The 24,361-nt window shown below is 45.6% G+C and overlaps 1 protein-coding gene across 2 annotated transcripts in view; it reads right to left on the bottom strand.

The window, feature by feature from the left end:
* YWHAE (tyrosine 3-monooxygenase/tryptophan 5-monooxygenase activation protein epsilon) overlaps positions 1 to 24,361 on the bottom strand; it is a 182,376-nt gene that overhangs the window by 111,896 nt on the left and 46,119 nt on the right. For both annotated transcript variants that reach the window (XM_029611491.1, XM_029611490.1), the window contains exon 2: positions 14,040 to 14,239. In XM_029611491.1, the coding sequence (XP_029467351.1) occupies positions 14,040 to 14,239 (200 nt within the window). The remainder of the gene's footprint in view (positions 1 to 14,039; positions 14,240 to 24,361) is intronic.

The raw sequence follows: 24,361 nt of genomic DNA, 5'->3' as shown, positions 1-24,361 counted from the left end.
AATTACGAATAAAACAGAAAACAGGAGAAACCCAAATCCACGGGGTGGTGGGCGGGTTTGTGATGACTACCATCCTGCTGTCCTAGGAGAACATCTGTTACAGATAAGCAACTCTGCTTTCTGCTAGGACAAGCAGGATGGTAGTCATCACATGGGTGAATCCCTAGCAACAAAAAATGGGACCAACAAGCACCAAGTAGGTGCCAACGGGTACAACCACCACAGTGCTCATGGTAACAGAGGAGACAGCCTGAACCCAAACAATAGGCCCCTAGGCAGGAAGAGTTGGGTTCTAAACCTCAAAGATTCCAAAGGACAGACTGGTCAAACCTACTGCCATTCCTATCCAGACAGTAGTGAGATTCAAATGTGTGGAGAGAACTCCACATTGCAGCCTTGTAGATCTCCATGGGAACTGCTTGCAAGTGGGCCACAGACGATGTCATGGCTCTGACAGATAAACCTTGACATGACCCCCAAGATGCAATCCTGCCTGGGCATAACAGGAGATTATTCTGCTAGCCAACTGGATAGTGTCTGTTTGGCAACAGCAACTCCCAACCTATTTCTGTCAAAAGAAATAAAAAGTTGGGTAGACTGTCATTGGGCTTCTGTCCGCTCCAAACAGAAGGCTAAAGCTCTGCTGCAATCCAAACTGTGCAGTGTTAGCCTTGGTATGAATGAGGCCTGGAAAAGAATGTCGGAAAGACGATTGACTGGTTAAAAGGGAAATCTGTCACCACCTTAGGCAGGAACTTAGGGTGCATACACAAGACCACCCTGTCATGATAAAACATGGTATACGGTGGGTAAGTCACTAAGGCCTGGAGCTCGCTGACCCTGTGCACTGAAGTGACTGCCATAAAAAATATGACCTTCAATGTCAGGTATATCATGTCAAAGGAGCGCAGCGGCTCAAAGGAACTTCCATCTGCCTGAGCTACCACCATATGAGGTCCCAAGACACAGCAGAAGGCCCTTAGGGGAGGCTTCAATTGAAGCAGGCACATGAAGCCTACAACTATCGGGCTTGTACAGATATGAGCGTACCTTGTGGTATGTGCCAATTGCACTAAGATGAGCTCTAACGGAGTTGGTCTTCAAACCAGCCTCAGATAGGTGTAGGAGGCAGTCAAGCAGATTTTGTTGTGGGGCATTGAGAATGGATCTAGGGCCTTCTGCTCATGCCACACAGAAAACCGCCTCCACTTCAGTCCATGGGACTTTCTACTGGAAGGCTTTCTGGAAGCAACCAGGGCCTGAGACACATCCTCAGAGAGATGAGAGGCTGCAGAATAACCTCTCAACTTCCAAGCTGTGAGCAACACTGACTGGAAGTTGGGATGCTGCAGCCTACCCTGATCTTGTGTGATGAGATCTGGGCAAGCCCCAGACTGAACAGTCTCCAGATGGACAGCTCCCGAAGGAGTGGAAACCAGATCTGTCTCTGCCAATGAGGGGCTATGAAGATCATAGTCCCTCGGTCCTTGCGAAGCTTCAATAGTCATCGCCAGAGGAATCAGAGGATACGCATATAGAAGACCCTTGCTCCAATGGCAGCAAAGGGGTCAGAAGTTAGTTCGCCATCTGACCCTTTCGGGGAGCAGAAATGAGTCCCCTTCCTGTTGCAGGGGGACGCAAACAAGTCCACCTCTGTGTTTCCCCAGATGTGGAAGATCCAGTTTGCCACCCCCTAGGGTCCTGAGGACCATGCATGGGGTTTTGAAGGAACAATTCAGTCTGTCCACTATCATGTTCTCCGTCCCGGCCAGATACATGGCCCTGAGTATCTCCCGTAGGATAGGCTCCAGAAGCAGAACTGGACCTCTTCCAGACACAGGAGGTATGACCATGTGACTCCCTGCTTGACGACATACTACATCACAACTTTGTTGTCTGTTTGGATCAGGGAAATTTTGTTGGACAGCCGATCTCTGAAAGCCCACAGCACATATCAGATCACCTGGAGCACCAGGAAGTTGATTTGAAACAGTGCTTCAGAGGCGGACCATAAGCCCTGGGAGTGGAGCCCCTCTACATGAGCTCCCCACCTCAAGGTGGATGCATCCATGGTTAAGACAATTTGGGAAGTTATTCCCTGTTCTAAATTTGAGAGGACTCTTCACCCAGGACAGAGTCCCAGAGAGATTGAATGACTCAGATGCAAGCCTGGAGGGCTTTGCGTGGCCTTGCGCCACTGGGACCTCAGGGTCCACTGGGCTCTGAACATGTGTAATAGTGCCACAGGAGTAATATGGACTATTGTGGTCATGTGGCCCCAACAAGCTCAACATATGCCAAGCTGAAAACTGCTGGATCACAGCAGGAAGGTTTTTGCCTGACCCCTTGTCTAGCAGGACTGCTATGAAGTCCAATGGAGCTGACAGGCTGAGTTGGGTAGTTGATGACGAACCCTAATGACTCCAACACCCGGATGGTCAACGCATAGACCGATTGGTCTCTGCTTGAGAGCCACTCAATCGTCTAAATACGAGAAAAAGTGCACTCCCAGCCTGCAGAGGTGCCGCCCCAACATGGCCAGGCAATTTGTGAAAACACGTGGGGCCAACGCTAACCCAAACAGCAACATACTGTACTGGAAGTGCTGTTTTTCCCACCAAAATCTGAGATACTTCCTGTGACTTGGGAAGATTTTGATGTGAGTTTATGCATCCTTTAAATCGAGGGAGGAGAATCAGGGTGCCCAGGGAAGCCATCTTGAACTTTTTTTTGTTGAAAATTGTTCAAGGCCCTCAGGTCTAAGATGGGACAGAATCCTCCTGTTCTCTTTGGAATTAGGAAAGTACCAGGAGTAGAATCCAGTCCTCTTTGCCTTGGTGGGACAGGAATGACCACTCTGGTCGTTAAGAGGGCGAAGAGCTCCCTTATCAGTACCACCTGATGCACTATTGACTCCCAAAACTGGTATGGAGGAAAATTTGGCAGGACACCCAATAGGTTCAATTGGTACAATTGATGGACAGAACCCACTGGAGGAGATGGCTCTGAAGAAGACACGTCGTAAGGACCACATCACACCAATACTAAAATTCTACACTGGCTACCCATCCACTATAGAATACTCTTCAAGACTCTTACCATCATTCACAAATCTGTCTACCAGCAATCCTCACTCCAAGCCTCCGCCAGGCCGATTAGATCCGTATACAAAGGCTCTCTCCAGGCTCCCCCAAACAAATCTGCGGTTCACAACTCCATTCATAAACAAGCACTATCCACAGAGGGACCACTCCATTGGAATTCACTACCCCCAGATCTACGCCAGGAACGCCGCCATCTCTCCTTCAGAAAGAAACTGAAAACCTGGCTGTTCGCTCAAGCATACCGCTGAAGGAACATTCTATCCACCTGTACTGACTCTCTCACCCACCCCTTTTACCTTCCTACCCATTCCCTATCACCTCCGTCTCTCCGCCCCGGTCCCTGCCCTTCCCGTGCCCCCCCCTTGCCCCCTTCAATTCCTCCTCTGCTCCTTCACCCACAGGAAGTTTATGCTAGTAACTGCTTATGATAAATTTACCCACCAAAATTCAGCTACTCTGTTAATCAATTGTTTCGCTGCCTATTTTTTACATTACTCTCCAGTTGTACTCGTTTGAACTTCTTCTCTTCTAACGCCCATGTTTATGCTCCCTGTTTTTTGTAACTTTGTCTTCTCTATCGGTGTTAAGTGGTTTCTCCTAGTTCTACTGTAAACCGGTACGATAAGACTTGGTCTTGAGCATCGGTATATTAAAAGAATTTAAATAAATAAATAAAATGTTTGAAATTTCTAGAATCTTTGAAACCCAAGTTCCGTGCCAGGCTCCATCCAATGTCACCTGTGTGTGACTACCACCATCCTGCTTGTCTGCTGAGAAAAGGGAGTGCCAGCTCATCCCTTGCCTCAGATTGCCATGGCTCGACAGCAGCAATATGAAATTTTCCATTTTAGTCTCCACACTTTTTCATATCATTCTATTTTCTTTTTTGACCACGGCCACAGTACAATGAGCAGAGGATTTCAAAGTATTATCCACAAGAATTCTCAGGTCTTTTTCCTGGATAGCAACTCCCAATACACATTTCAGATTTGTATAACTGTAATTGGGAATATTTTTCCTGTGTGCATCACTTTGCACTTTTCTACGTTAAATTTCATCTGCCATTCAGTTGCCTATTTTCCTAGTCTTACAAAGTCTTTCTGCAGTTCCTCGAAATCCACTGCCATTTAAACATTTGAATAACTCATCTGCAAATTTGATCGCCTCTCATCACTCCCTTTTTCAGATCATTTCTGAATATACAGCACAAGTCCCAGTACTGATCCCTGTCATGCTCCATCAATGACCTCCATTTGGAAAAAACTCACCATTTAGTCTTTTCTGTTTACCAGTTACCAATCCACAATAAAAACATTGCCTTTTATCCCATGACTTTGCAATTTTCTGAGGACTCTCATGGGAGATTGTGTCAAATGCCTTTTGAAAATCCAAATACATTTTATCAACTAGCTCACCTTAATCTACTTGTTTTAACACCTTCAAAAATTCTTAAAAAAAAAAAAAAGACTAAACTTCCCCTTCCTAAAATCATGTTGACTCCATTAAGCATGTCTATCTATATGGGCAGTGATTTTGTTTTTAAGAATGCCTTCTACATTTTTGCCAGTCACAAATGTCAAGTTCACCGGCCTATAATTTCCTGGATCACCCGAATTAACCTGATCTTTACATCCTCCACTGTCCAAAGATATTTTAGTTGCTCAGAATTTATCATTAAAGAATGTTTCAAATTTAGATATTCTCCCCACATCCTTCTCCGTAAAGAGCAAGGCAAAGAATTCAGTTTTTCTGCTATTTCCTTGTCCACCCCAAGCATCCCTTTTGCCCCTCAGTCATCTCATGGCCCAACTGACTCCTTTTTACTTCGAATGTACATGAAAGAGTTATTAATTTTTGCCTTACTGGCAAGCTTTTCTCAAAGTCTCTTGGCCTGTCTACCTACTGTTTTAAATCTAATTTGTCAGTGCTTATGCTCTTGCATATGTTCATCAATTTGATCTGCTTTCCATTTTTTGAACGATGACCTTTTAGCTTTCACTGCCTCCTTTACCTCACCATTAAACCACAGAGGCAATCTGGTTTTCCTTTGACATTTTTTAATGAATGGAATACATTGTTATCTGGGCTTCTAAAATGGTATTTTTAAACAATGTCCACACCTTGCAAACTTTTAAAACCTCAGCAACCGCTCTTTGTCAACATCTCAAAAAAAAAAAAAAAAAAAGATATAGCGGACATGGAAAAGGTACAGAAAAGGGTGACAAAAATAATTGGTATGGAAAAAAGCAGGGTTGCTTATCTGTGAAGGAGTTCGAGGACAGCAGGATGCCAGTCCGCACACATGGGTGACATCATATGATTGAGCCCAGCCTGGAACTTTGATTTCAAAGATTCTAGAGCTTTCAAACATGCCCTACAGAGCATGTGCAGCTGTAGTTATCAACCTGCCCCCTAGGCAGAGTCCCTCAGTCCATAATTTGGCTAATACATGGAGAAACCATCTCCCAGGGAAGGCAGGTGGGTTTCCAGAGGACTAGCATTCTGCTGTCCTCTGAGAAAAGCAGTTACACATAGGTAAGGAACTCTGCCTTCAAGGACAAGCAGGATGGCAATCCTCACACGTGAATCCATAGCTAGAAGCTGCCCTAAACAGACAAAACGGGGAACCCCACAGTGCTGAAAGCCTCACCTTTTTCCCCATTTGCCTATAAGGCAGCCAATCCAAAAATTGGTCTATATGGGAAGAGTTGGGCTATACAAAAGAAAACCATAGAATAGACAAATATCTTTGTTAAGAATGCCATTTGATCAAGTCTGACTTTATGAAACCTGCGGACTCTATGGGAATGATTGGAGTAACCGGGCCTGCAGAGGAGAGTGTAGATCTCCCATGCCGCTGAAGGGACTAGTAGATTCTGGAGCTATTCCATCATGTGCTCCTAGACAAGGTTTGAGCATTTCCATCCCTTCTCTTGTGTTGGTTAAGCCTTCTGTGGTCACTTTGGATTCTGTTTGGTCAGCCTTAGCAACCTTAGAAAAAAATCTATTCTTCCTTGGTTACAGTCACCTCTGACATTATCTAATCACCTTCGAGAATTTCAATCAGTAGTCACTCAACATGAAGAAAAAATTACTCATATGGAAAATCAAATTATTTCCTGTCAAAACGTTCAAGCCAACTTACCGTATTTTTCGCTCCATAAGACGCACCTGACCATAAGATGCACCTAGGATTCAGAGGGGGAAAATTAAAAAAAAAAAAAATTGTGCTAAACCGGCTCTGCGTCTGGGCGTCTTATGGAGCAAATTAGGGGAGTGCATAGCTTTTTTTTTTCTCCCCATTTTGTTTTCGGGTCTGGGGAGGGCCATTTCGGTCCACTCCCCAGATCAGAAAACTTTTCTTTCTCTGGGAACCCCCAAACCGCCCCCCCCCATCCCAACCCTTTAAATTAACAACCTCCACCCCCCTGACCCCCCAAGACCTGCCGAATTAATTTCCTGCAACCCCCCACCCTCCTGACCCCCCCAAGACCTGCCAAATTAATTTCCTGCAACCCCCCACCCTCCTGACCCCCCAAGACCTGCCAAACGTCCCTGGTGGTCCAGCGGGGGTCCAGGAGCGGTCCGGGAACGATCTTCTGGGCGTGAGCCGTCGGCTGCCAGTAAACAAAATGGCGCTGACGGCCCTATGCCCTCACTATGTCACTGAGACCGACCGCTGCTATTGGTCGGTCTCAGTGACATAGTGTGGGCATAGGGCCGTCGGCTGCCAGTAAACAAAATGGCGCTGACGGCCCTATGCCCTCACTATGTCACTGAGACCGACCAATAGCAGCGGTTGGTCTCAGTGACATAGTGAGGGCATAGGGCCGTTGGCGCCATTTTGTTTACTGGCAGCCGACGGCCCACACCCAGGAGATCATTCCCGGACCCCCGCTGGACCACCAGGGACGTTTGGCAGGTCTTGGGGGGTTGCAGGAAATTAAGTAGTCAGGTCTTGGGGGAGTCGGGGGGGGGGGGGGGTTTGTTAGATTTTTGTTTGGTTTTTTTTTTTATATTCGCTCCATAAGACGCACATACATTTTCCCCCCACCTTTGGGGGAAAAAAAGTGCGTCTTATGGAGCGAAAAATACGGTAATTAAATCTGAGTTGACTCATTCCAAGAGATTACAGAATATTGAGAATTTTCTCTCCAGTATCTCAACTTAAGAGTTTTGAATTTTCTAATTTGTGACTTGATAGCTCCTTTGGATACCTTTAAGAAATATACTTTGGAAGTTTTAGAGATTCCACAAGAATGTATGCCTATTGCAAAACTTCAGTTTATGAAGAAATCACAATTGGAGAATAGAGTTTCTACTAATCAGTCAAATATAAATTTAACAGAATTTTTGGAATCTACTGATCCTGTGATTACTAACCGGGGGATGTTAATTGTTTCTTTTGTTTTCACCAAAGACCGTGACTATATTCTTAAAATGTTTTTTTCTCACAGAACACCTTTATTCTTTGGTCAGGATGTATGGATATACCCAGATATCTCATGGGATACCCAGGAGAAAAGGAAAAAATTCTTAATGATGCGACAAGATGTTATTTCTTTGGGTGTAAAATTTCTTTTGTGTTATCCCTTTAAATATGTTTTTACACACTTAAAATTCTAAATTTTCTTCGATCCTGCACAGTTGAGATCATATTTAGATGCTCACCCTGTCTCTAATTGATCTCTTTCAATAGGCCTATTACGTAGCAAGCCACTTAACCTATGCAAGTTTCCTGTCTTTGATTCTCTTACCGCTCCCCTTTACCTTGTCTCCCCTCTTTTTTTCTTCTTAAAGTTGTGAGACTACTGGATCAATATTGTTAACTGATACCTTTTTTTCTTTTTTTTTTCTTGTAGTCTTTTTCTGTCACAAGTGTACTCTTGTGTAATTATTTCTGAAAATGCATAAAGTTATTAAAAAAAATTGGAACAGGATGGCTTTGGCCATAGTCTGCATGAAACCAGCAAAGGTTAAGTCCTCAGGCGGTGACTGGCACAGCTCCTCCAGAGGAGACTGATCCGAGGAGAGGTCACCGAGTCCTCAGAAGAGGACAAAGTCGTCACCCGCCCATATGTCATAAGGGGGATCATTATCACTAAGATCGCCCAGAGATGCCCATTGGGGGGGGGCCTTCCTAGGCCCAGTGGCCTGGGCACTGATGGCATCGAAGGCCTTCAAGGACCCAAAAGTGGATCAGGCAACACTGGCTGCAGAACTGAAGGTCTTGACAGCACCTCTGGCCTCCTCGGAGGACCCCGCAATGGGGGTGGCATCGGGAGGCAGCAGCACCAGTGGCGCATCAATGGCACACTAGACAGACATTGGCTGTGTGGGGAGAATGTTGAGAAGAATGTTGAGATGCTTCAGTAGTGGTGCCAACATAGCAGGCGCAGGCTCAGGCACCAACAGGGCCAGCGGCTTGATACCATATAGGACTCGAAGAACAACCGCCAATCGACCCTGAATTCCAGCTTGTCCTCAGAAGCTGCAGACGTCTGAGACAGCACCCGGCACTGGAATGGGTGGGGGAACGCCTCACCGCATGGTCACTCGGGGGCATCGCAGCAGAAGCCGGTGCCAACTCGAGCCCGGTCGCAATGTTTCCGGGGTTTCCCACGGTGTTCTTTCCCCGGCAACGAGGAAGGAGATAATCCAGAGGTCCTCGAGTGAAAGGAGACCAATAAAGACAGAGCTCCAGAACCTCTCGCCAGCGGAGGCCCCGATGGAGGGGTAGACAGAGGGATCGGTGTCCATCCGGGTCTCCCCGGCCCTTCGGCATCAATGCCCCAGATGTCTGTGTCGAGGATTCAGACTTCCTGGAGCCGAATAACTTTCTCCATCTTGTCCAGGCAGGCACGCTGGCCCTTTTTTTTTTTTGGGGGGGGGGGGGGGGCGCATCTGGTTGCAAAAATGACATCCCGGTTGTGCGATGCCCATAGGCAGAGAATACACACCTCGTGCGGAACTGTGAAGGACATAGTCCAAGGGAACTGAAGGCATCGACAAAAACAGCCAGCGAGCAGTTGATGACCAGCGGACATCGAGGGACACTGCTACCGGGAACAGACAGCACAGAAGGCAAAAAGCTTACCGTGCCACAGACTAAACTAAAGCCAGGAAGAACGGAGAGGAACCCGGCACAGGAAAAATGTTTTTCAATGGAAAAAGAACACAAGCTCCAGAACCGTGAGACGATAGCTCTGGAAAAAAAGAAGAGACTGAAAAGGGACCCTACATAGATGCATGGATAGTGTCAAGCTGGGCATGCTCAGTGTGCCAGTTAAAGTTTCTAGAAACTTTGATATAAGTTTTCCGTGCCAGGCTCCATCCGATGATGTCACCCCTGTGTCCTGCTTGTCCAAGAAGAAAAGAACTCTTGCACAGACTGTACAGTTTCCTTTGGTGTCATGAGACAATAGAAAAGCCAACTGGGGCTAGAAATCCCTCCAGAAAGAAATTGTGGTCCACTAGCATCTGAAAGACAGAATGCATTTGCAGAAGTGTGCCCAATGACTGGATGAAAGGCACAATGGGTAGAAAAACACACTTGGAAGAAGCAGCAGCAGCAGCAGCAACAGCGGCCAGGTCTGTGGCAGACCCTACCTGCCAAAGTACCAGACAGATCTGACCACCTAGGACAGACATCAAGAGTGTCAGGGGATGAAAGGCAATCCCTGAAAAGTAATTAGTCCAAAAAACTCCAAGTAGGGCGTTTAAGCTGGGCCTGAAGCTCATTCATGCTCCACCCTGTCAAGAGTAGGCCTATCCATCCTGTCCATAGGATAACTCAGGTAAGCAGGGAGGCACTTTGGACAGCCCAGTGAAATATGAAAAGCTAAAGTCAGCACTGGCCCTAACTTGGTGAAAAAAAAACAGGGAAAAGGTGATGTACCAATCCCGGCAGGTATACAGTAAGATATACCACAAATGCCCTAGATTCTCCCGCCCCACCCCCCCTCGACATTCTGACCAGACTCAAAAGGAGCTAGGAACACAAGGAGGCAGACCCCAGGGCTAAAGGGATAAGAAAGCACAGTTTACCTCCAAAAGGTGTTCTCCTAGGACAGCAGGGTGTTAGTCCTCACACATGGGTGACATCATCAGATGGAGCCCGGCACGGAAAACTTATATCAAAGTTTCTAGAACTTTGACTGGCACACTGAGCATGCCCAGCATGCCACTATCTACGTGTCCACAGAAGGTCCCCCCTTCAGTCTCGTAATATTGCATAACATCGCGAGCGAAAAACTAACAATAAAACACAGGAAAGACCCAACTTCGTGGGGTGGCAGACGGGTTTCCTGAGGACTAACATCTTGCTGTCCTAGGAGAACACCTGTTACAGAACCGCAGCATGCCCCTGACCAGAGGGTCCATCGTCCTAGGTATGGGCAACCAGCTTACGCTTCTTATGGCCCAGTCAAAACCCTGACCCTGCCGTTGACTGAGGAGCTGGCTGGGGTTTGCAATGGTGTTGACAGGATTGAGGTGGCGGAGGATAGTATTTTCTTTGGTGAAATACTTCCATGGTCCCGGCCTCAATGACCTCCTGGAGGAGGAGGCAGCCACGTCCAGAGTATTGGTGGAGAACTGTTGGAGTGTTTCATGGTGGTCCAAGAGTTGGGACAAAGCATCCCTCAACCTATCTCTGAAGAGATTCTTTCCAGTGCACGGCACGTCAGAGTCATTCCTGTACCTCTGATTGGAGATCCAAGGTCCGCGGCCATGCCATTGTGTAGGCGCTGAGTCCCGTTGCAGAGAACTTCAATGCTGTGTCGAAAATATCATACGTCACACAGACCTCGTGTTTGACGCACTCCAGACCCTTGTGCACCAGCAACATGAGGGTGTCTTGCTGCTGTTGAGGCAGCTGCTCAGCTACCTCCTGCATCTGCTTCCAGATGTTAGAGTATTGGCTCATGTAGAGCTGGTAGACAGTGATGCGGGCAATAATCATGGCATCTTGGAACACCTTCCTGCCAAGGGCGTGCATCGCTCTGTGGTGCTTCCCCAGGGGCACCAAGGAGTGGGTCTGAGAATGCTTGGCCCTCTTGAGGGCAGATTCAACCTCTACCGACTGGTGGTGTAGCTGACGTTTATCGAACCCAGCAGCCTTCTGGACAAGGTGAACCCCATTCCTCCTCCTCATTCACAGGAGGCACTGTGAGGGGATGGCTTCCAAACCCTCAGCAGCAGCACCTTAAGGATCTCATGCGCTGGGACCACCACAATCTCTTTAGGAAGCTCCACAAGCTTCATTAAAAAGCCGGAATGGGATGGCCTCCATCATCATCCATACAACACCTGCGAAGGTTAAATCCTCAGGTGGTGACTTCCATTGCTCATCTGGAGAAGGATCTGATGAGAGACCATCCGAATCCTCAGAGGACTCCATCTGATCATCCCCCCAGGGGTCATAGCAACCTCAACCTCACTGTATGCCATAGGGGATGGTGTCCTAGGTCCTCTGCTTACGTCCACAGGTACAGGCACCGATGGAACTGGACAGGGGACCACAGGCCTCAATATCTCCGCCAGCCTCGGCAGAGCTTCCTACCTCTGAGGATCCAGCAATGACCATTGGATCGGTAAGGGGAGGCCTTGTGTGTCCCCCCCAGGAACTGATGCCATCTGGGTCAGAAACTCTCCAATGAGTACACAACTTCTCCAGAAGCAGTATGAGGATGGGTGGCACCAGCTCCAGTGCTGTCGGTTCCACAGAAAAGCAGCAACCCAGACGACATGCGATGCACCCAAGCAGTGGGTGCAAACATCATGAGGATCGGTAATTGACATGGTCCTGGGGACTGGGGACATTGGCAGAAACCGGTCATGGCCATGACAGGGCGAAAGAAAAGGGAAAAAAGCATGGACAATGGCGGCAGGCGTCGATGGCCGACATGCACCAAGACTCTGCCACCTTGGAGGGAACAGACCACAAAATGAAATGTCCATGAACGCCGAAAACCCTGACTGGAGCACCATAGGTAGGCACAGTCAGAACGATTGCAAAAAAACACAAAAAAAAGAAGTTTTTCACAAGGCAAAAGCCAAGATTTTAGAGTACAATCAAGCCATGACATTCACAGCTCCGCAGAACGAAAACAAAAGACGAGGGACCCAGCATGGACACATGGTATACGGCATGCTCAGTGTACCTAGTCAAAGTTTCTAGAAACTGCAAAAGTAGGCAGGAGGTAGCAGTAAAAGTTTCTAGAAACTTTGACATGTTTTCCTCATTGGGCTCCATCTGATGTCACCCATATGCGAGGACTACCATCCTGCTTGTCCCTTGAGAATATAAAGAACACAGTAGTTCAATATGAATACATTCTCATGTTCAATATTATTTGAGAGAGTCAGAAGAGAGGATACAAAACTCTAAATGATTGATAACTGATATATATAGATCACTTGCTCCACCACAAAAAACCCTCTTTCTCCTTAAAAAAAAAAGCCATGGTCGAACTAATTGTTAAAAATACTGAAGGATTCATGTCATTTATTAGACAGTGACCTTGTCAATTATTCAGTTATTTTTACATTGCCCAAAATTGCATCCTATACTTTGGGTTACCAAGAAAAAAAAAGATAGTTTAAGAACATATGTACAAAGCTGAGTGGAAACAAAGAACATAAGAAATTGCCATGCTGGGTCAGACCAAGGGTCCATCAAGCCCAGCATCCTGTTTCTAACAGAGGCCAAACCAGGCCACAAGAACCTGGCAATTACCCAAACACTAAGAAGATCCCATGCCACAGATGCAATTAATAGCAGGGCTATTCCCTAAGTAAACTTGATTAATAGCCGTTAATGGACTTCTCCTCCAAGAACTTATCCAAACCTTTTTTGAACCCAGCTACACTAACTGCACTAACCACATCCTCTGGCAACAAATTCGAGAGCTTTATTGTGCGTTGAGTGAAAAAGAATTTTCTCCGATTAGTCTTAAATGTGCTACTGCTAACTTCATGGAATGCCCCCTAGTCCTTCTATTATTCGAAAGTGTAAATAACCGAGTCACATCTACTCGTTCAAGACCTCTCATGATCTTAAAGACTTCTATCATATCCCCCTCAGCCGTCTCTTCTCCAAGCTGAACAGCCCTAACCTCTTCAGCCTTTCCTCATAGGGGAGCTGTTCTATCCCCTTTATCATTTTGGTTTGCCTTCTCTGTACCTTCTCCATCACAACTATATCTTTGAGATGCGACCAGAATTGTACACAGTATTCAAGATATGGTCTCACCATGGAGCGATAGAGGCATGATGACATTTTCCGTTCTTCTATTAACCATTCCCTTCCTAATAATTCCTAACATTCTATTTGCTTTTTTGACTGCTGCAGCACACTGAGCCGACGATTTTAAAGTATTATCCATGCATGCCAAAATAGTGTACTATATCCAGCTTTTTCCCCCCTGGTAAATTTAGCAAGCATTGCCACGTCTGTCTGAAGTGGAACTGTGAAACCAAAGGTGCCTATAATTTAGCACATTGCACCGAGCTGCCAAAAGGAGTCACCTTTCCTGATGCCAGGCTGTCAAAAAGAACTGCTGCTTCTGCAGCAGCTCAAGACAAATCCCTGATCCCAGGCTACACAGAAGAGAATAGGCTGGCAGAAGAGGAGAAGAGAGAAGTATAGGAAGGAAGAAGCTGAATGGAGAGGAGGTCAAAGAAAAGCAAAATAAGAAAAATAAAGGAAGTTGAGTAGACATAAAAGCAGAAGTTAAATTATAAGAATTTTTTCCCCTAGCCCTCTAATTTTCTAAATATCTTTTCACACTTGGTGAAATCCATATACTTAGATATCACTACCGTAATTTATCTAAGCTTGTTAGCCAACATTTCTCTACCTTTAATCCTCATTTCTGAGATGCAGTATATAAGGTAGAGAGAAAAGGCGGTTAGCAAGGTGCATAATCTCACCGTTTGCCGATATTCCCGGATCATTTTGAGTTTATCTTCTCCACCTTTGTTCTCTTCTTTCTGTTCAATGCTGCTAATTATTCGCCAGGATGCTCTTCTGGCTCCAATAACATTTTTATATGCGACAGACAGTAGGTTTCTTTCTTCCACAGTCAGCTCCAGATCCATTCCTGCCACTTTCTTCATAGACTCCACCATTTCTGAGAAGAAAATCATTTATAAAATATTTTTTAACATCTGTTCTGATACATTATAAATAAGGAAGGTTAATTTCAAATAGTTTTAGAGGTGCCATAAAAAAAGAATCCAGAAAAAAAAATTGTCACACTCTTCTGCATGTTGTTTCATAGATATTCAGCTATTCCGGAATATTTATTTTAGGTCTGACTTCCCTACCTCCTTGCTGTATCACAAGTGAACTGTAAAGGAAGCAATCTTTTGTTGTATTCATATATATTTAATGAACATAGTCTGGAAAAATACTTTGATCAAATAGTAAAATATATTGTAATCTGAGGCAAAAAAGCTGTAATAAGCAATATATAATGATCAAGATTTCCATATTTACAGAAATTTTCTACGTAGTTTCAGTTGCAACAGTTTTATATTTGTAGATCAAATATATGCCACTATTTCTAAGAAAATTCCAGTTTTTAAGGATGACTTAAAAACCAAGGATAGTAAAATATAAATTTCATTCAATTTCCAAATGAAAAATGAAAATCTCTGGATATTCAATATATACTTAATCCTTCCCCCACACCACTGCTTAAAATTTGCATATACTGTTACATAAATAGAACATGCATGGCAAAGTCCCTATCTCTCTATGGCAAAACCAAAATGTATTATCTTCCAGAGCACTGAATTTGGAGCTTTTTACCAGGGTCCAGACTGGCCCTATAAGCAAACAATTTCAGAGAGGAATATAGACAATAAGAAATGTAAAATGACACTTCCAAATATGTGTTCAAAGCATGGTAAAAGCAGAAAACAGCATCAACAGTAATTAAATAAATTTTAAGAACCACATATCCAATAATACATACTAAAATATATAACCCAGAAATAATACCGTTATAACTATGTTTAACAGGACCAATAAAAACAACAGGTCTTAATATTCTCCAAAGCAGCAATTATGATTAACTTAGATGCAGTGAAATCTGCAATGACTTGCTCAAAACAGAAATATTGCGTAAGTTCCAGATAGGCCTCTAAGTCCTTTTCTATTTCTCAGGAATCCCGTGTCACTTTAGAGGATGCCAACATCCTATCAAGTTTTAAATACTTCCAGTACATTTTGCAATGGATATCAAATGTTCCCTGTTATTATACGATTTTTAAATTGAGAACTTGCCATTTAAATTTAATTCTTGTGTCTTGGAAGATAAGTATTTTTCCTTTTCACATCAAATGCAATGTCTATATATTCCCTAACACCTAGTTCACTGAATGAAAAAGGGTTAATTTTAAACATCAGGTTGTACCAAAGGACATTTTGGAAGTGTTCTTCCATTTAAGTGTTCAATGAATTGTGCAATTTCAAAAATGCTCTACAGATATTAATACAAAATGTTCCTTAACATTAACCGTCCCAAGAATGACACACAAGAGACAAAACAAACATTCTCTTTCCTCCTCCAATCAAGGATTACTCTTCAGCCCAATTTTGAAGCTAAAATCATCTTTTAAGATTTTTGAATAGTGATAGAGGAAAGTGAAGAAACCAACCCTGCCTTTTGCTCATTTTGGGGAAGATATAATAAAGCATACTAAAATTATTTCCCATTTACAAAGGGCAATAGTATATAGAAATATGCACTAAACAGGAAGTAATGTGGGATTTTTGCATACTTGCCATGCAAATGTATGGTAATGACCTTACAGAATTACTTCCAATGCAACAAAGTGTGCTATACGTTTTTTAGTCCCCTATGACTGTTTAATTCACCTTCTGAGAAAAAGTTGTAGCTTCCATTTACTTCTATGGGAAGTAAATGAAAGTTTAAAAAAAAGAAATGTAAACAGCCACCCACAGAACAGGGTTCCCAAGTTCATGGCCCCCATACCCTCTAATCCACCCACTAATAAAACCCTTTAGTCATTTAAACTTCCCCCCATTTATAGCCCCCTTATCCCAGAAGGCCCCATGCCTGCCCGCCCATCTCCTAAACCCCACCACTATGCACCAACCCATGAATGTAATCATAGCTAACACATCCTAAAGCCCCTAATCCATTTAACACCTTCTCCCCAAATAGCCAACACGCACAATGTCCCCAACCCACTAAAGAAACCACCACTCTCATTTCTATAGCTGGAGGATGGAGCAAAGACAGAGCATAAGATTTATCATAATGGGTCAGACAAAAAAGGTCCATCAAACTCAATATCCTGTTTTCAACAATAGCCAATCCAGGTCACAAGGTTGATCAATTCCATTCTGCTTATCCCAGAGATAACAGTAGATTTCCCCAACTCCATCTTAACAGTTTATGGACTTGTCTTCTAGAAATTTGTCCAAACCTGTTTTAAACAAAACTATACTAGCAGGATTCACCACATCCTCCGGCAGCAAATTCTAGCATTTAATTATGTGTTGAGTAAAAAAGACATGTTCTCCTATTAGTTTTAAATGTTTTACCTAGTAACTTCATTGCACGTTCCCTAGTCTGTACTTTTTGAAAGAGTAAACCACCAATTGGGGTTTTTTTTATTTTTTTAAGTTTAAGTTTTTATTGTGAATTTTTGCTTGGCCAGCTTCTCAAAATTTTCTCATCTTCCCTTATCAATGTTTCATATCTAACTTGTTATAACTTAACCAATGTGTATGTTCAACATTTTTTCAGAAAGAAGCTTTCACCTCTGCAGTTCTACATTTAAGCTGTGAGATGATTTGATCGGGATGAAATTTTAGACAACAGTCTACATCAATAGTGCATTTTGATGGTATTTAAATGCACCTGAAGAAGCTTTTTTTTTGCAAAACATAGGCCAGTTGGGCTTCATTTTGTTAATCAAGATTGTTTGTCTAAAGATTTTTTACAAGAACTTTAATCGATTATAACTAAGGCTGAAATTCATTGCCAGAGAATGTGGTAAAAGCTATCAGTGTAGCTGTATTTAAAAAAAGAAGATCTGAACAAGTTCCTGGTGAAAAAGTCCATAAACAATTAAGGTGGACTCACAGAACTCCACTGCTTACATGTGACCTGGATTGGCCACTGTAGGAAACAGCATACTGGGCTTGATGGACCTTTGATCTGACCCAGTATGACAAGTCTTATGAAAAACAGATCTTTTCACAAGGTGAATGATGAATAAGATGACTGGGTGATCTTTGGTTTTCTTTTGAAGGCACACAGAGGCATTCCTAACACCTCAGTACAAACTGAAATTAAAACATCCTGATAGTCAATTTTTTACTAAAATCCGCAATGTATTTACGACCCCTTTCTTTTACTGTGATCATATCTAGCTTGTCAATGCTGATACTTTTCCATATTTTCTTCAGATGGATTGTTTTTCCAATTTTTGAAAACTTTTTTTTTGGCTAAAATAGCTTCTTTCACCTCGACCTTTTAACTATGCTAGGAGTTGTTTTGTCTTCCACATTTAATGCATGGCATGCATCTAGTCTGGGCTTCCAAGATGGCATTTTTAAACAGTGTCCATGCCTGTTATAAACTATTAGCTGCATCTTTCAAGTTTTTTTTTTTGTTTTGTTTTTTTAATTTTCCTCATTTTTTTCAGTCTCCCTTTTAAAAGTTTAATGCTAGAGCTGTAGATTTACTTAATGTCCTCCAGAACATAAGAAGTGCCATTCTGGATCAGACCAAAGTCCATCGACCCCCGATCCTGTCTAACATTAGCCATTCTGGGTCAGCAGATCCTAAATAGTTTATATCACTCCCAGGGATAAATGATGGCTCTCCCTAGAGTGTTTATGGACTTTTCCTTCTAGAACTTTTCCAACCCTCTGGAACCTCACCATAGGCTTAATTTTAAAAGGCTACACGTGTCTATACCGGGAGAATCGCATGTGGCTGGGCCATGCACTTATCTCCCAGTATGCGCCAAAGACCAGCCTGATGAAAAAGGGGTGGGCCGAGAGTACGTCTGGGTGGGGAATGGGCAGGCCAGACAGCGTCATTAAGGCATTATCCCACTGAAGCAGCCAACCAGCGTACACAACCTGCTACTGCTCTGTGGAGAACTTGCGTGCTCGGAGGAGACTATCAATTACCGCTCCCGAGTATCCGCTCTCTCTCAGGCGGCCCCTCTCAATGGCTAGACCGTAAGAGAAAATTGAACTGGGTCCTCGTGGAGGATCGGACCTTGTTGAGGCAGGTCCCTGTGAGGGGGCAGGGGTAGAGGGTTCCCTGCCAGCAGACTTCTCATGTCTGCGAACCAGGGTCTTCTTGGCCAATCCGGAGCCCCCAGAAGAACTAGTCTCTTGTGTAGTATCTTGTGAATGATCGCGCCCAATAGGGGCCACGGTGGGAAGGCGTATAGTAGAGTCCCCGGTGGCCAGGTCTGTACCAGGGCATCGATCCCTTGGGACTGCGGTTCCCACCTGCAGCTGAAGTATCTGGATACTTGGGCGTTGGATCTGTTTGCCAGAAGGTCCATGTCCGGTGTCCCCCACCAATTCACTATCAATTGGAAGGCTGCGGACAACAGCCTCCATTCGCCTGGGTCTAGACTTTCCCTGCTGAGGAAGTCTGCTGTGATGTTGTCTTTCCCAGCGATGTGGATGGCAGAGATCTCCTGGAGGTTTGCTTCAGCCCACGCCATCAGGGGGTCTATTTCTAGGGACACCTGTTGGCTCCTGGTTCCCCCCTGCTGGTTGATATAGGCCACTATCATGGCATTGTCCGTCATTACTCTGACCGCTTTGTTTCGAAGTCTGAGTGAACCGCAGACAGGCTAGTCTGACTGCCCACGCTTCTAGGCGGTTGATGTTCCATCTCGCCGCCTCTGCGTTCCACTGCCCTTCGGCGGTTAACTCCTTGCAGTGTGCTCCCCATCCTCGTAGACTGGCATCTGTGGTGAGTAGGGTCCAGGTTGGGGAGGATAGTCTTGATCCCCGGCTTATGTGGCTGGCCTGCAGCCACCACCATAGTTGGGTCCGAACTCTGCCCGGGAGTGATAGACCTACGGTGTAGTTCTGGGACCGTGGGCTCCACCTTGATAGGAGGAGCACTGTAGGGGCCTCATGTGGGCTCGCGCCCATAGCACAACTTCCAGTGCCCGGAACTGGTAGTGACAGCTCAGGACTTTGAAGCGTAGGTAACGGTTGTGTTCCTGATGAATTGGAATGTGTAGGTAGGCCTCTGAAAGACTTGCAGGTAATCCCATGCTGTGGGACGAGGATCGTTCAGCAAGGTTTGCAGCCGGTTCCACAATTTTGATCTCCTTGTGGGGGTCAGGCTGACCTTGTCCTCTTTGGTGTCGAATCAGACTCCTAGGTATTCCAGTGACTGTGAGGGCTGTAAGGAGCTTTTGTTTGTGTGACCACCCATCCTAGGCTCTCCAGTAGAGTTATGACTCTGCTGGTTGCTTGGCGGCTTTCCTCTGGTGACTTTGCCCTGATCAGCCAGTCGTCCAGGTAAGGGTGAACTAGGATTCCTTCCTTCCTCAGTGTTGCCATCACCACTACTATTACCTTGGTGAACATCCGGGGTGCTGTGGCTAACCCGAAGGGTAGTGCCCGGAACTGGTAGTGACAGTTCAGGACTTTGAAGCGTAGGTAACGGTGGTGTTCCTGATGAATTGGAATGTGTAGGTAGGCCTCTGAAAGATCCAGGGATGTGAGAAACTCTCCCGGTTGTATCGCCCTTATTACGGATCATAGGGCTTCCATGCGGAAGCGGGGAATCCTCAGGTGGCGGTTGACCGATTTGTGGTCCAGGATGGCCTGAATGTTCCCTCTTTCTTGGGGATGATAAAATAAACGGAATAATGCCCAGTATTTATTTCTTGTGGAGGCACTGGGGTTATGGCCTCGAGGGTCAGTAGCCTGGACAGTGTAGCTTCCACTGCCGCCCTCTTGCAGAGGTCGTGGCAGGGGGACTCCACGAACTTGTCCGGAGGGATTCGTAGGAAATCCAGGTAGTAACCCTCCCAAATGATGGCTAGGACCCACTTGGCCGAAGTTATCTCGACCCATCTGCGGTAGAATAGGGCTAGTCTGCCCCCTATGGCTTCTTCCCTTGAATGGGTCGGCTGGGACCTGTACCCAAGCTGGGTCCTCTCTTGTTGTGCTTGGTCTGAAAGGACTGGCTCCTGCCTGTAGGGTGGGGGGCTTGAGAGTTGCTCCTGTAAGGATTGAAGCGCTATGAACTTCTGCCCCTGGAGGACCTGGGGAAGGGACGCTGGTTTCTCTTCGTCTTATCCTCCAGTAGGCGCGGCAATGGGGACTCGCCCCATTTGTCGGCCAGTTTCTCTAGTTCGCTGCCGAACAGGAGGGATCCTTTGAGGGGCATCCTCGTGAGGCGCGTTTTGGAAGATGTGTCGGCTGACCAGCTTCGGAGCCAGAGTTGCCTCCTGGCCGCCACCGCAGAGGACACTCCTCTGGCCGCGGTGCGCACTAGGTCGGAGGCAGCGTCCGCGGGTAATGATACTGCTGGTTCCATGTCTTCTCCCGGGGTGTTGTTCCTGGTCTGTGATAAGCAGGCACGTGTCACCACAGTGCAGCAGGCCGCAATTTGTAGAGACATAGCGGCTACATCAAATGACTGTTTGAGGATGGACTCCAGCCGCCGGTCATGTGCATCCTTGAGCGCAGCTCCTCCCTCCACTGGGATGGTAGTGCGCTCGGAGACCACGCAGACCATGGCATCAATTCTTGGGCATGCAAGAAGATCCTTGGTTGCCGGGTACAGGGCTGCCAACGCTCGTTCCCCCTTGAATGTGGACTCCGGAGCATTCCATTCCAGGTCAATCAGCTGCTGTGCTGCTTGTAACAGAGGGAAATGGCGAGAAGTCTGTCGAAGACCTTCCAGCAGGGGGGGTTCAGTTTAGGTTCCCCCGAAGTACCTGGTCCCGGGATAGCGAGCTCTGTCAGGCATTGGTTGACCAGGTCCGGGAGCTCGTCCTTTGTGAAGAAGCGGCTCATGGTTCGGTGAGGCTCTGTCCCTGGGGGAGGGTCAGTTGTTGTATGGCCTGGAGCATAGGGAAATGGCGTGAGGTCTGGCGGAGCCCGGCCAGGAAGGGGCTCGCCTTGGACTCTGCTGTGTTGCATGTGTCCAGGATGGTCAACGCCTTCAGACTCGTGGCTACGAGATCTGATAATTCGTCTTTTGGGAAGAAGCGCATCATACTGCGATGCGGTTCTGTTCCTGGCAGGAATTCCCCTTCTTCCAGGGGTTCTGGTTCCTCCTCCGAATCATCTGTGTCCCCTAAGGGGAGGTATTTGTCCAGGGGCGGTTCATCTGGTGGAGGCTGGGAGGTCCCTGGGTGATTCTGGGCCACTGGCGGGGTTTGTGGTTGAACTGCCGGTGGTCCTGTCTGTACGTGGATGTAGGATGGTAGTTCCACGAAGAATCCCACCCAGGTGAAGTTGTCTAGGACCGCATTGGATCCGGCGGCGCTCCCCAAGGGCCCCCACTGTGGAAGGGCTGAGTCAGGAATAGAGAGGTCTGGGGTAGTCCAGCTGGTAGATCCGGAGTCCTCTACAGGCTGAGGGGGAGCTGGTCTCTGCTCCCCCTGAGCTTCTTTGCACAACAGGCACAGGGCAGAGGTCACCTCTGTCTGTACCACTCTCAGGTGGCATGCCGAGCAGAGGACTGGGCCTTTAGCCGTCTTGGACGGCGGTGCCACGATTTTTGCATGTATCCTGTACAGATGCGCGTGCTGGGAGGCCTGGTTATGTGTTCCGGGTGCACCTACTTTGTGCGCCCAGGAACGGGAGATGCACGCATGGCTGTGCGCAAGGGCCTAGTTGTGCGCGTCACTGTGCGCACAAGTATATTATGTGCCCGGCTCACTGCTGTGCGCACGGCTCAGTTGTGCGGACAAGGAGCCCAGACGGAAAGGTACTTAGGTTTCTTAGCCACAGGCACCATTAGTCTATCAATACGCTTAACAAGCAATGGAAGGTGTGCGTCCAGTTGAATTCCCACTGCAAAATTTACAAACCCAAAATTTAGGTGTCTGAAGGCTAAGTGTCGCAAAATTAGGCACACTTCCACTGCACCAAACTTAAGCACAAACTTGTGCCAGATTGTGTGCACAGGCAGCCCAAACGAAACTGGATGCACAACTTGCACACACCAATGTTCCTGAAGAGGGCAGCCTAACATGCAGGAAAAAAGTGCATGAAAACGCTGCCATGGCCTATCACACAGCACACAGAAAAGAAAGCCTAACAGCGGGGCCTAGCCTGGCCGGGCTGCCCAAGTCCCTTAACCTCCCACGGGAGTGAACATCGGAAAGGCACACTGAGCCTGGAGACCGAAGGAAGAGGGAGGCCTACAAACAACCCTTCTACTCTCTCTCCTCTATTTAACCTTACCTCAGCTCAGCCTTTTCCAGCTGAGTACAGAGACAGTCTCTGGCTGCGGGGGGAGAAGGCATATACCGTCATCGCCACACTTTGCTTCCTGCACTCACTGCCTTTCACCTTTCATGTGTTTTAATCAGCTAAGACCTCACCGACAGAGAAAACCAGCTACCAGGCCAAGGCACTCATCTGAGGGACCACGGAAATCACCTCAGAAATTCTCAATTAGGGGAGTGACCACTTGGTATCACTGCAGGAGAGCAGGATGAATTAAATCTATTTCTCCTCTAAAATTTGAAGCAATCCCCAGTAGGGAAATGCACATCGACCATCTGCTAGAGACGAGGAGTATATATACTGCCACGTCAACTTTCTCCATTACTTATCTGCTGGTAGAGGTGCATAATCCACTGGTCCTGAATTCATCAGTCTGGGAGCTAGGAATATTCCATATTCTACATCCAGAAATATGACCAATCTGTGCAATGGAAATATTGAACAATGAGGCTGACAATGCTGTACCTTGGGATCCCCAGAGTTACTGGCTTCAATACTGCCGATTTAATATCGAAATTCACAACCCTATAGGTTTGATCTTCTAGGAATGGAGAGAACCACTTGAGTTACATCCCTAATCCCTATATCATTAATGCATCGCAACATAATATTGTCAACCATGTCAAAAGCCACTGTTAAATCTAAAAGCATCAATAAAATTCTAAAACCATTAACAAATCTCCAACTAAAAAGATCAAATAGCAACAAAAGTAAGGTTTCAGTGTTATGACCAGCCATACTGTTGTGAAGCAAGAATAGAATGTTCATTCATGTGCTTATAGAACCCCAAATTAGTGATCCTAGCATGGTGATTCCTGTTTCATTTGACTGTCGGCTTCCCGGTCTTCTAAGGGGAAGGAACCAAGAGCATTCTTACTCTTATGATATGTGTACTCTGATTAGTTGCCTGTATTGCTGACATTTGGCAGAACCGCTTTGCTTATCCTTGTTTTTCGTTTTCTTTATTTTTTCCCACGTTTGTGGGTCTCTTTTGTTGATTCCTCAGTGTAACAGTGTGTCTCTTTTTCTTGACTTACCAGCTGCCGGGGGGGGGGGGGGATAGGTTCTAACACATGTTTCATTTCTGTATCCATTTATGAGGTTGTTCATGTTTTATGCTATCCATTTGCAATGGCGTATCTAGCGTTTGGTTTGTGTTTTGTATTTTGCCTTTTTGGATATGTGCTTTCTGTACCTCATTTCAATAAAAACCTTTTGAGAGAAAAAAAAAAGAATGTTCATTCATAAAATCCTTAAGTTGTTTTTAACATTACTTTTTCTAGAATTTCAGAAATAGATTAGATATTGGTCGTAGTTTTTGAAATTGTCAGATAGATTCGTTTTTTTAATACTGAATTTAATAAAGGCAGCTTTTAGAGGTTCTGGCATAAGGCCTTCCTTCAAAGATAGATTCACCAAGCTGCTAATATAAGGAGCGGTATCTTTTCTAAAACATAAATTAAACATTTGAACATTAAGTGAACAAAAGTTAAGTTTATAAGATACCAATCATATTACTAGCTTCATCAGGAGTAGGTTTATTCTTATCAGATGTCTGAACTGGGAAGTATAACATAATATTGGAGAAAAGATGACTGAGGAGGGATATGATAGAGGTCTAAAATTATGAAAGGACTTGGAACAGGTTAATGTGAATCGTTTATTTGCTCTTTCTGATAATACAAGGATCCAGGCACTCCATGAAGTTAGCAAGTAACACATTTAAAACCAATCAAAGAAAATTATTTTCCACTCA

This window comes from Rhinatrema bivittatum, chromosome 8 (genome assembly GCF_901001135.1).
Source record: "Rhinatrema bivittatum chromosome 8, aRhiBiv1.1, whole genome shotgun sequence".
In the NCBI taxonomy this organism is placed as follows: Eukaryota; Metazoa; Chordata; class Amphibia; order Gymnophiona; family Rhinatrematidae; genus Rhinatrema; species Rhinatrema bivittatum.
Note: the sequence above shows the minus strand (reverse complement) of the source record. Positions and strands in the feature narration are given on the sequence as shown.